Genomic DNA, 14,360 nt, shown 5'->3' with positions numbered 1-14,360 from the left:
AAATACATATATAGACATTCTAAAATATTGCTGTTGTTATTCTTTCTTATATTATACAAACATGTTTTCTTCTCGTTTTTCTTCAAATTCTATTATATTTAATGATCGCATCAATCGCTTTGTTTATTAGCGAAATAAGGCAAAGTTCGCTGTTTATTATACGGTTTGTCGCACTTTAAACAATGTACATTTAAACTTCGTATACTTTTTATACTTTGTCCCTTAAATTATCTTTTAAGAAGAATTTTATTGAAATGTTTTCTATGAGATAAATATTCTTAGAATCATCTAGTAATACACCTTTAGTAGTTAAACACGTACCTCTGTAACGTGTATAGAACAATGAAATAATATGTGGTATGTATGCGAAAAGAAAGATATGTACATATGTACACACAAAATCATTGCGACTTACGGTGTAACAGTTGGAGTTTCGATCGAAAACAAAATTTAAACCCTCGATGACTGAAAACACGCTGACTCTCTCTTTCTCTCTCTTTCTTTTGGACTGCGTAGGATAAGAAAAGCAAAGAGAGAGAGAGAGAGAGAGAGAGAGAAGAGAGACAAAGAAGAGAAAGAGAGGAGAAAGAAAAGACAGAGAGAGGAGAGAAGGAGAGAGAGAGAGAGTACGATAAACTCACGCTGTGCGTAACTCTCCTCTCCCGGAGGAAAGAAAGACAGAAATGACGCAATTTAAAGACGGCAGTCGTAAGCCGCCTCTCGGCCTTCTTCCTTTACCGCGTTTCCCCCTCCCTCATTCCCCCATTCCCCAAATCAGCCTTACCCCCTCTCTCCTCGTCCCATGCCCCAACGATTTCCCTTTTTCGTTTTACTTTGAAATCGAGCCCCCTCTATTATATTCCACTCCACGCTCCCCGTCTCATTCTATTTCAAGATAAGAAATACCTACTACGTCAGGCACATCACCGAATCGGGAGAGAGCTTACCAACTATTCGTTTTCGAATATGAAAAGTCAAATTGATTCTTTTAAATTGATCTTCTTCTTCTTTTGTTTCAATTGATTCAATTGATTCTTTTTCTTTCTCTTTCTCTTTTTCTCTTTTTTTTTCCTTTCTTTCTATTTCTTCTCTTTTTTCAGCGTCCACGTATTACTCCGTGCCGAATTTTGAATTTTTTGAGTTTTGATGGGTACGTTGTACGGCGTAGAAAAATGTCGTTCGAAGTTACACGTTTGTTTTCTTTTTTTTTCCTTTGTTTTCACTTAGGCATTCAAATTATTTCACGGAAAGAAAAATATAAATTTTACAAATTATTTGTTGGATCAATTGTTATAATTGCATTAATATTTATTTGTTATACATGATTATGATAGGTTTTATAAGAAACTTTAAGAAAACACAAAAACGAAACTTCTAAATGATACATTTTAAAAACCTTCTTTTGTTTAATTATTTCTTTGAAGAAAAAGAGATGATTTTATCAATTATTCAAAGTATTAATATTTATGATCGAATTATTACATCATATCTAGGCATCTAGGCATCGAGAAATATCATAAAAAAAATGAATGATAATAAAAAATAAGAAATAAGACGCATTATGTGGTACAATGTTGCTCCATCAATAGATCGATGGAAGTATATCATCGGTAATCGTCTCGTTACATCCAATCACATTCTCTAACGAGCGACGCAAAGTTCGAACACCTGTCAGATCGAATACGATACACGTTACGAGAGACCAAACCACCGATATTGATACACCAAGTCGTGATCTCTTATTACTCTTACTAGACTTACTTACCTTAAGTAAAATGCGCATTTACGCGATCAACATGCAAAAGATATCACGATTATCGATTATCGTTGGTTTAATACGTTATCACTACAAAATAATAATCAAAACGTATATATACAAAATTTTTTATTAAATATTAAATATCGTTAATCATATTACTCTTTCATTATTTTAATAAAAAATTATTTTAATAATTAAATAAAAAAAAATTTTCTAATCGACAAAAATCACATGCACGTAAATTGGATACGCCAACGCTAATATAACACTAAACTGCTAGAAAAACACGTATATAATACTTTCATGAATCTTGTCAATTATGTTAGTTAATGTGTTATCAGTATGAAATCCTAATCAAAACAAATGACAATTGCATGATCCGAATATCATTGATATCGTTTATTCTAAAATAATAAAATAATTTTAATAATTAAATATAAAAAGGAATAAGAAAAATCTTTATCTAATCGCAAACGTCACGTACATCTAAATTAGCTACGTCCATTCTAATACCACTCTGAATAACTAGAAGAACACATTTATAATACTTTGATAAATCTTATCAATTATATTGGTTGATACGTTATTGGTATAAAATTTTAATCAAAACAAATTGACAAATATTTCATTCATTTATTTTAAAACAATATAATGATTCTAATAATTATATATATAGAAAGGGAAAAACGAGCAAAGGAAAGAACAAAAAAAGAAAAAATAAAAAGAAACAGGAAGAAAAGAAAAATTTTCTTCTACTCGCAAAAATCATATGCACGTAAGTTAGATACGCCCATGCTAATACACTAAACAGCTAGAAAAACATGTTAATAATACATTGATGCATCTTGTTAACGTCATTAATACAAGAAATCGATGATAAGAGAGCTCAAAACATATTCTCGATACACGGTAGTTCGTTCCCGCAAGCGCGCGCGCGGGCTCAAGAAGACGCCACTCAAAGCATCGCATGGTTGCTTAACGTTGATTGGTCAATAGACAGGCGGGCCCCCATCGTGCCTCCGCGCATCGACTCGCCCATTCGTTTATCTGCCGATAATATGGCGGTCTCTAATCGACCGACACCTTGTTGACCTATCGCGTTCCAGAATGATGACGATAACGATGATGACAAGTATCTAAATTCTAATGAGAAAAATATTTTGTTTGTCCAACGTTTGATACGTCTCTCTCTCTCCCCCCCCCCTCTCTCTGCTTCTGTCTCAAACATATTCTCTTATATTTAATATTCTTTTTTTCTCACTTTTTCTTCTTCCAATAAAAATACTTTCTTCATTCTCTAGTTTCCCACGATATTACTTTTTTGTTTTTGTTTGTTTCCTTTTTATTTCTAGCGTGAGTCCATGAATTACTGTATTATTCTCGTCGGTAAAATTTTGAAACTTCGTTATAATGATGATTTCTCAAAATTTGCTCAAAATTTTATTTTTATTTTCTCAAAGAAGATGTAAAGATAAGGAGAGATAATTCATTTACTGAGCTCACTTTGTCATCTTTCACCGTAGTTGTTTCTAATAAATATTATCGATAGTTACAAATATTGTTCAAGGTATTTACATCGTTATTCAAATCTTAAATTGAGAATGTAATCAAAACTATATTAAAAATCGACTTTTTTTTAACATATAATTTTTATACGCAAAATTTGTATGTGTATACGCAAAACATGTTTACAAAGTTGTTAATTAAAAATATTTATAAGTACTTGTATGTATGTATATATACATGTATATATGTGTATATATTCAAATGTATATATATATATATATATATATATATATATATATAATATAGGTAAAAAATTAATTGGATCAAAAATTAATTGGGATACCTACTCATAACCAGGTGTCATTACAAAAACGATACTCTAAATCTTGAGGATAATCTAACAAGACTTGAGTTTGCGTCATGCATGAACTTGATGGTAGCTGATGCAATCTATCTACGACTTAATGCAGTGTCCTCCTTCTATTCTAAATCCGTACTAATCGAATTTTCCTCGATTTGATTAAAGGACATTGCATTTACTTTTGCTACCACAATAACAATAAGTTTGTGTGGGAACGACGTGTTAACAAGATTATAATTCAAATGTATATGTAATTCATACGTATATATTTATATATACATACAATATGTACTATATTGTGCCGTATATAAGCTTTATTATTATGCTATATATTATCGTGCTGTATATATAACCATATATAAAATATATATAGGAATACATAATGCCATAAATATGGAAATTTATATTAAATTTTTTGTTATATTTTGGATTATAAAATAATTATTATATCAAATTATAAAGCAGTACATAAGACAGAAATATATGTATAACGTATGTATATGCATTTCAGAAAAATATATTATATTATATTAAAGAGAAACACATAATGTTGATAAATATGAAAATTTAGATTTTAATATTAAATTTTTTCTTTTTTTTTTTTTGTTACATTTTGAAACAAAAATAATACTTGTAAAATGATCGTGCAAACGTGAATGAACTCTTTCAATTCTCGAACATATTGATGCACAAAATTACGTCAACAATATCCACAAACGCACCCGAGATAATTCACACATTGCCTCTAATATACCGTTGAGAATGAAATCAGAGTCCGATACGCAAAATACGCGTCACAAGCCGATGTTTTGATACGTGGAAACGAATATGGTGCAATATAATCCGTTGTACAGCAGCGTCTGACGTATCTATGTAATTTGATCATTCTGTGTGTATATGTCGTACGCGCGCGCGTTTGTATGCGTATTACGTATGTGTGTACCGGGTTTCCCGTTAAATTACAAATTATTCGTCGACTTATATAAAAAGAAATCACGTATACATAAGTCGCGAATATTTTGATTTAACTGGAATGTTTCATATTTTATATATGAAATTATTTTATCGTATTGTTTAAATTAAAGTATTTCTAATTTTTTTTATACATAGTATATAAGTATTATATTATAAAATAGGAAAAAAATGTATTTCTTTTATTTTCATAAGAAAATTTAATAAAATACAGAATAAAGAATGATATTTTAGATCCTCCCGTTTAAGATCCTTCTTAATAAGAAGAATCTAAAATATCATTCTGTATCTTAAAACTTCAAAATGGATCCACATGCAACAAAATTATAATATATATATTAAGTTTTATAAAGAAATGAAATTTACTGTTATTCAAAATATTAAGTTTTATAAAATTTAATGATAATAATAACAATATAATATAATCTTATCTTAATTAACAAATCATAAATAATCCAATCAAAAAAACAATTCATTTAAATATATCGCAAATTATTCGAATACTTTTTTGAAAATGATTATTTAATATAATATCCAATCGTAACGTAGAAATAGACACACACACATCACACACATATATATGCTCACCAATGAAAAAAGAAAACAAAAGGAAAAAGAAAAAGAAAAAGAAAAAGAAAAAGAAAAAAAGATGCGTAGAAACGCGCACACGCACCTTCCCCTCCGTTTCTCCTCACAACTCTTCCGTCCGATCCAAATGATCATCTTTCCTCTTCCCCCACACTCGCCGTCTTTCCCCACCACCACCACGTGGCACAAGTCTCTAGTCCGACAACAGCGCAGCCTATATAAACTTCTGGTGCCTTGGAAGCGTCCTCACTCTTTAACACGAGAGAACAGTTTATGTTTAAATTTCGTACAGAGTCGTGGGATCCATAGAGAGAGATAGAGAGAAAGAGAAAGACAGACAGACAAACAGAGAGACAGAGAAAGAAAGAGAGAGAGAAAGAAAGAGACAAAACAACGTACGTAACGCGAAATTCAACACGCGATAAAAGTTCATAGAAATTTGTTTTTGGGGAAGTTTTGCGGGAGTTTCTGCGCTACAGAAGAGAGAAAGAGAGAGAAAAGAGAAGATTATATCAACAGAGCTCACTTTTGATCTATCCAATTAATATTCATATATCGATACATATCTCTATATCCATATTCCTTTTTTGGGTGTGTTGTTTCTTTTCCTTTCCATTCTCTTTAAAGCTTTGTTTTTTTTTTTTTTTTTTTTTTTTTTTTTTTAATACACACTCGATCACTTTATCTTATATCTTATCATTTTTTTTTATTTCCGTCATTTCTATCTGTGTCTATTTTTTAACTCCGAATTATTATCAGTTATATCTTCCTTTTACGATTTTCTTTGATTATACTTTACGTGTACAAAAGAAAAAAATCGTCGATATAACGTGCGAAAGGATCGTGCTTTCCCGCCAACGAGCAAACGGTTCCCTCGTTTCAACAAGGAATAGGATAGAACATTGAACGTTGAAAGGAGATAGAGAATAGAGAGAGAAAGAGAAAGAGAAAAAAGAAAGAGAAAGAAAGACAGAGATTCATGGTCGTCTAAGTGAGGATCGCGAAGTTACAAGGACTAAAAGTTTTCACATTTAAAAGGATTTGTTTAAAATTGTTTTGTATTCGAAGAGGGATAAGAGAAAATGGAACGCAAAGTCGTCATTGTCATCGTTACGCTCATCACCACGATCATGTGGTACTCTACGGAAAGTGACAGCGCTGTGGTTAGATCCTCCCAAGTAAGTACGATTCTTTTTTTGATTTAGAAATTCTTTTAAATTTATTTAGTTTATTTATTTTTCTTGTCTATTTTCGTCTTTATTATTTATTCTCATTCATTTACTTATAAGTAATATTTTTCTTCTTCTAATCACTCGTTGGTACGATCAAACTTTTCAATTCAAAATTACAATCATTTTTTTTACGCGAATTTCAATAATTTTCTCAACTGTACTTTATTCATACTTGGATCAAATGTATTCTAACATATTTGTTGTACGTAAGGACATTTAAAAGCGTATCGTTAATACAATCAAGATCTCCAGTTTAGAATTAGAATCACTTCTTTTACACGATTTTGAATCTTGTTTTCAACTATATTTTATTCATACTTGAATAAGAATTTCATTGGTACGATCAAGATCTTCGGTTTAGAATTAGAATCACTTTTTTACGCGATTTCGTATCTTTTTCTCAACTATATTTTATTCATACTTGGATAGGAATTCATTGGTACGATCAAGATCTCCGGTTTAGAATTAGAATTACTAATTTTACGAGAATTCGAATTTTTATCTCAACTTCATTTTATTAACACTGCTTGAATTTAGAATATTTTTATTGTATATAGAAATATGCTTTGATCTATATAAAACCATATAGTTTTATTATGAAATTTATATATATTACGATTTTTTTGTATACATAAGTATGTTATTCCACTTAAGAACGTATATATTTGATCTATTAATTATATATATATATATATATATATATATATATATATATTCCATATTATTAACGGATAACGAATTTAAAATAATTCATATAATAAATATTTACATCGTGTTTTTAAAATCCGTATAAAATATAAAATTGTCGATCGAACGAATTTCGTGATATATCATAATTTTATGAAAGAATGTATCTACTTCAATTCTGTTTATATACAAATAATTCTAATAAATATATTCTTTTGATTATATTCATTAATTAAAAAAATTTTTATTGCTCATTTTCTATTATAAACTTTGCGCATATGTTTCTCCACATAAGTTTTCATGAATTAGTTTCATGAAATATTTGATTAAAAAAATCTGAACAAATTCTAATATATATATATATATATATATTTATATATATTATGTACAATATATAATATACGTAATATATACATAATATATAACATATCTAATATATATATAAAAAATATACATATCATCAACTTTCTTTCCGACATACATGTATTAGAAAAAAAAATATGTGAATATATATGTAATTTTCTCTTCTAAGTTTCGATAAATAAAATTGTATAAGGAGTCGCCATCGCCACGACACACATATGAATGCATACATACATCATACATAGATGTATACGTACATACATACATAGATGTATACATACATCATACATAGATGCATACATGCAACACGCACGCGCGCGCGAGCGCGCATGCATATACACACACACACACACACACGTAAATATGGATATATAAAACGCCTTTGGAGGCGAGCATACACGCCTCTTTTTCACGATTCGAGGTCGATGGCATTGACCCCGAACTGCGTCGTTAGGTTTTGACGCAATAAGCGCCGAAAGATAATCGGACGGTACGAACGCGATTTTGCCAATTCGCTCTTTGATTTGTCATATCTATCTCTCTATTCGACGCATTATTATGTATATATATAGATATTAATAAGTAATACATAGGACTTTGTGCATGTATATATATTTTCTTCATTTGTTCCGGAGATCCGATTTGATTTTCTTTTCTATATGTGTATATATATATATATATATATATATATATATATATGTATATATATATATGTATGTATGTATATATGTATATATATTCTTTTTTCTGAATTTTTTATTATTATCTTTTTGTTTATTTTGTATTTTTTTTTCTTATTAAGCACGTTCCACTCGTGCACGCAGTTATAAAATAGGTCTACATATCATCGTAATATAAATTAATGGGCTTGTTAAATCATCGATTTTAATCCGTTTAACACACGTTTGATCTAAATTGACTTCTTAAATTCTTTCACCATGTATCTATGTATTTCTACGTCGGTTTTTTTTGTTTCTCATCTTTACGGCATCCAAACAAATGGTTATACTCGCAGTTTGTTATAAAGAGATTATTGATTGTTTTTCTTTTTTTTTTTTTTCTTATTTCTTTCATTCTTTTTCCTTTTTAATATTCACGATAATTTGCGAATGATATTGATGAAATGCATGAAATGATATGAATATGCATCTTTCTTTTTTTTATATTAGATCTACGTTAGTACATCACGCGGAAACGTTTTTTATTTATTTATTTAATTTAATCTTATGTATATATTTTCTTTTTTTATTCTTCTTTCTATGTAGGAATTCTCTGAAGCAATAGAAGAAATGCTACGGAGTACGGTAATTGACAATGTTAGAGATTTACGCTCGACTGATCTTGAAGAACGAAACGGGACACGACATATTTGTCAAGGCAATCCTTGCGGATGGGCGATCTATACTAAGTTCACACGACGCTTCGAATATTTCATGAGAAACACGTAAGTTACCCTTCTCCTTCTCTTTATTTATTTATTTATAATAATTCTATATATAGCAAAATTTTCAATAAGTATCTATTACTTTAATATTACATTCGTTTATTATCGTTATATTATCATTAGTTGATTATTAGAGGCTGGACAAATGCTTTAAAGATCAATACATTAACATTGAAAACACAAATATATCGGATTGTTGGATTGTTAAGAAAAAAAATTATTTAGAATCAAAGTAAAATGAAAAGAGAAAAATAATTTTAATCATTTCACCTTCAATTGAATATGGTAAACAAAATATAAATAAAATATATTTCTATTGGGACATATATCGAATTATTTAACATTAGATGATCGCGGATGTGTATACAAAAATCAAAAATTCCATCTTAAAAACCATTACTTTTTAGGCTAATACCTTATTTATTATTGTTTCAAATTGTAAGACTAAAAACCTACGTAGAAGCATAAAAAGTCTGTTAAGTAAAAAGGATAATTAATTTTTTAAATCACCTTGAAACTTTTAATTCGTCCTGTGTATATATATATATATATATACATATATATATATATATATATATATATATATATATATACCGTATATGAAATTTGTTTGCGCGGATCGTTAAGAAAAGAAAATAATTTTTAATCGAAACAATAATAAATATTATCAGAGCATTTCATTTCCAATTGCACATTTACTCATATATATATATATATATATATATATATATATATGTATGTATGTATGTATGTATGTATATTAATACATAATCAACATATTATAAATCAAAAATCTGACTTACTTTCCGACCATAATAACTTAGATCAAACGATGATGAAAAGGAAACGATCGATTAATATAGACAGTACTTAAACTGAACAAGGGCAATGATTCTTGAAATCGTACTAATAAAAGTAATACATATTCCCTTGACTCGCTTTGTAGAAATCGTAGCATAATTTTCTTCTTCTCTTTCGAGAGTGCCACGTTATGAAACCCATAAAATGGAAAAGTCTAAATAGTTTTGATTCTATCTATAGTACGAGCAAGATGGCCCGAGTTCATTATTCTCCTATTTTCATCATCTAATGTAATAACAAATAAGAAAATCTATCCGATATACCGGCTGTACAAGATTTCTAATTAATTTCTATTATTCTAATTTTCATAGAAAAATGTAGGAATTACTTTTTTTAACGTTGATTTAAAGAAAAAGAAACGAAAGATTTCTTTTCCTTGTTGCGTGTTCGTTAGATTTAAAATTTGTTTTTGGAAAATCATTAATATATATATATATATATTTTTATTTGATAATAATACACACTCACTTACATCTATTTTAGATAAAATTTATCTCTATTTAAGTATATAATATAGGTATAGTATAGCTGTAATACATCTACTTAGATATATTACATAGATATAATATATCTATTTAGATATATCTATTTAGATATATTATATAGATATAATATATCTGTGTAGGTATATCAATTATTAGAAAGTAATTCTTTTACTTTTTTTTTAATTAAAAAGTAATTGATAATATCAGGAGAGTATTGAAAACAAATATTGATTTATTTTTGTCACTTATTTTTCTTAGATGCGAGTGCCCAGATTATTCGTACAAGTGCGTACATACGGAGGACGATTTATCCGTAAGTGCATACGTATATCGGTGTCGTCAAAACACGACGTCGAACGATACTGAAGCACCCCCAGAAGACACGAATTAGAAGACAGAGACTTATCCATTTCTTTTTTTCCTTTTATTTTTTTTCTTTTTTTTTTTAATCAAAGGCACCAATATCACAAAACATATTCAATAAGTTTAATGATTAATATTTCACTGTAAAAAAAAAGCCATATCCATCAAGCTTTTTTTGCATCGATTTATTTTTATGGGACGGTCCAGACGATTTAAACGATAAAAGAACGTAAAGAAAAGAAAAGAAAAGGAAAAAATTTATATATTTGTGACATATTGTCTTCTTTTTATTCTTGATAATTTTTTCTGCCATTAATTATATTCCAATATAATCTATATATATATATATAATTATATAATATATATATATAATATATATATATAATTATTTTCTGGTCAAATAGAATTTAATCACTTTCTGAAAGTTAAAGTAACAATAATTAATTTTATACTTTCTGTATAATTTATTATTTGAAATATGTATCATTAAATTTCGATACAATTCTTTCTAATTCCCAAATTGAATTCAATTGTAAGGTCACTTAAGACCGTCCTTCCTTAGTCAGTTTTCAGCGCGTTCGATATATGCACATATATATATATATATATACATATGTGTGTGTGTGTGCATATATATATTTAAGTTTACGATTTAGAAATATAGTTTTAAAACAGTTTGCTCGTAATAATTTACAATCAATTAATAATTTCTAAGTGGTATATATAAACATAATTATTAAAAAATTCTTAATAAAAAGAGAAGAAAAAGAAAGAGGAAAAGAGAGAGAAATCAAGTCAAGTAAAATTGTATTTTAAATCCGATGCATCGTTAATTATTATATAAATTGCAATATTTATATTATATTGTATATAATAGCATATATATATATATATACATGTATATGCAAAACATTAATACTTTCTTTTATCAGCTATATTTATAATCGAGAATTAAAATAGTTATCGAAATATTTAATATTCCGGAAAAATCAAAATTAAAGAAATATTATATTTCAGACAATATAAGCAATATTATGATAATGATTTATACAAAATTTTATATATATAATTTAATAATTACATAAGTTGTGAATACCTGTACATACACAAGTAGTATAGTTGTCACAACATTTTTAACAATGTGTCAATATACTTAATCATATCAACGTAATCAAAATTATCGCAGATGAAAGTCGGGATTAACTTTTTGATGTATTTATAACTTTCTTTTTCCTTTTCGTTCTTTTTCCCTTTCTTTTTCTTTTTTTTTTATAATAAGACACCGCACGAATTCTTGCCAAAGTTATTAATAATGTTGTACTTAATGGAAATAGGATCGTCGTTGAAGAAATAAATACGGTAATTTGTGTGGTAGTATTACGAAAAATATCGAATAATTTTTTATCATCTTCTCTCATCGTCTATTCGAAATACAGAGAGAGAGAAAGATAGAGAGATAGAGAAAGAAAGCAAAACCTCTCCGTAAAGTAATACGAGCAATTAACATTTAAGTATATCATAGATTTAAACATTTTAAATAATTAAGAGAAATTAAGCCATATGTGAAAAAAAAAACAAAAAATCATTAGCCTCCTATAAATCATACATCAATAAATTATATAAAAACAGCAACAACAACAAAAAAAGAAAGAGAAAACAAAAACTCTGATCTTCGTTTTATATATATATATATATATATATATATATATGTATGTATGTATGTATGTATATGTATATATATAGAATAATAATTTACACACACATTGTTAATAATAGTAATAAATAATAATTAAGTAAAAATGTTGCTAAGAAAGTTTAGGAGAAAGCAAAAAAAAAAGGAAGAGAGAGAAAAGAAAACGTTTTTTATACTTAATTATTACGATGAAATATTCAGAAGAATCATTTTTTTGACAGAGGCTCTAATTAAACGTATTCGTAATACAGTATTTCAAATAAGTTTTATGTATAATATACGAAGGAAACAAAACAAAACAAAAAATAAGTTAAAAGATAAAAGTACAAAACCAATTGTATTGTACAATTATTATATAATTAATATGATCAATCCCTTCCTCCACAAATCCTACCTCTTCTGCCTTTCCTTCCTCATCCTCTCATTAGCCCTAAATATAATATGATTTTTAATAAAACGAGTAAGTTTATTCATAAAATTGCAGTATCTTTATTCTTTTCCTATTTCCTTTTCATCCCAATTTCATTATTTATTTACATTACACTGCATGAATTTTATATTTTACAGAAAACAATGTTTTCTGAGAGAAAGAAATAGCCTTTTAAAATCAGAAAAATAATGATAATGATAATAGTAAAAAAAAAAATCAATAGTAGGAAATACGAAGAGAATTTTTCATATGTATGGATGCATCACAATATATGTTAAAGTTGATTTACAAAGTAAATATAATATAAATGAGTTATATAACAGAATCTTATTTACCGATAAATATAGTCATTATATTACAAAACATTAAATTACTTACCGTTTCTTTTTTTTAAATTCAAATTCTTGTATAACATTCCCAGTATTTCCATACTTCCAACTAAAACGACAAGTTTTATGAAAACTAAATTCACAATAAAAATCATTTTAAATAATATTAGCGCAGAACTTTCTTTTTTATTGTGTAAATAAGATCAATAAAGTCTATGAGTAAATATTTAGCAAAATCTGGAGAACGAGATATTGTCGTTATTATTATTATTATTATTGTCGTTATTATTATAACAAAAATTTTATATCACTATTCATACACTATAGATGAAATTTAAGGATTACTAATTTATATAATCAGGTTGTGAACGAGATATAAGATACACAGGAATTTTTGATATTAATGATTTATTATTAATATTAATAATGATTTGTGCAAAATATATCAACATTAAATTATTATCTTGAGTAGTAAAATTGCCTGTACATTTAATTTTCATACATGGAGATGTATTTTTTCCTAAAATTGGCGAAACTTTTTTCTTTTATATTATAAAATACATTATATCTAGACTCACAAATAAGTCAAGCATCGGAAGACCTCTGTCTCTGGCTCTGTCTTTGTCTTTGTCTCTATCTCTGTCTCTGTCTCTGTCTGTCTCTCTGTTTCTCTCTCTCTCCCTCTCTCTCTCTTCCTTTCTCTGTTCTCCATTTATCCTTTCTCTATTATATTTGCTTTCAATTTGTAAACATCTTATCCGATTACTTTAATGGTGATTATTAACAGTGTAATGAGAAAGTTATTTTTATATATAAAAAAGATATATATAATTATATATATATATAATCATATATATATAATTGTATATATATATATATATATATATATATATATATATATATATATAATAAATACAACCTAGAAGAGTCTCAACGCAAAGAATACATATACAACTGAATATATAACAGTGCATCTCAAGACGACCATATTTTTGTTTGTTTTTGTTACGTTTCTTTTTTTTTTTAAATTTTTATCTACATACATTTTATCAAAAAGAAAAAATGCAATAATGTGTATGTGTGCGTGCGTAATGCGTACACACACATACATACATATACATACATACATACATACATACACACACACCATACACATACATACATCATACATACATACATACATACATACATACATACATACATACATACATACATATACATAAAGAATGAGAATGATAATTAATCAGTAAAGTCATGATGAGAAAGTATATTAACTTTAGTATATTT

The 14,360-nt window shown here is 27.4% G+C and overlaps 1 protein-coding gene across 1 annotated transcript; it reads left to right on the top strand.

Moving 5' to 3' along the window:
• Positions 1–5,867: 5,867 nt before the first annotated feature.
• Positions 5,868–10,846, top strand: LOC122635001. The gene is made up of 3 exons (XM_043824650.1): positions 5,868–6,364; positions 8,734–8,912; positions 10,517–10,846. The coding sequence occupies exons 1-3, from the start codon at positions 6,269–6,271 to the stop codon at positions 10,647–10,649; spliced, it is 408 nt and encodes a 135-aa protein (XP_043680585.1). The 5' UTR covers positions 5,868–6,268; the 3' UTR covers positions 10,650–10,846.
• Positions 10,847–14,360: the final 3,514 nt, after the last annotated feature.

The sequence above is a fragment of the Vespula pensylvanica genome, chromosome 16 (genome assembly GCF_014466175.1).
Source record: "Vespula pensylvanica isolate Volc-1 chromosome 16, ASM1446617v1, whole genome shotgun sequence".
Taxonomy (NCBI): Eukaryota; Metazoa; Arthropoda; class Insecta; order Hymenoptera; family Vespidae; genus Vespula; species Vespula pensylvanica.
This window is presented reverse-complemented; position numbering and strand designations above follow the sequence as displayed.

Bases quoted from the DNA above. Each gene is read 5' to 3' on its own strand.
- LOC122635001 (XM_043824650.1), top strand. From the start codon at position 6,269: ATGGAACGCAAAGTCGTCATTGTCATCGTTACGCTCATCACCACGATC. The intron at 6,365-8,733 runs GTAAGTACGATT...CTTTCTATGTAG, and splicing joins CTGTGGTTAGATCCTCCCAA to GAATTCTCTGAAGCAATAGA. The intron at 8,913-10,516 runs GTAAGTTACCCT...TATTTTTCTTAG, and splicing joins GAATATTTCATGAGAAACAC to ATGCGAGTGCCCAGATTATT.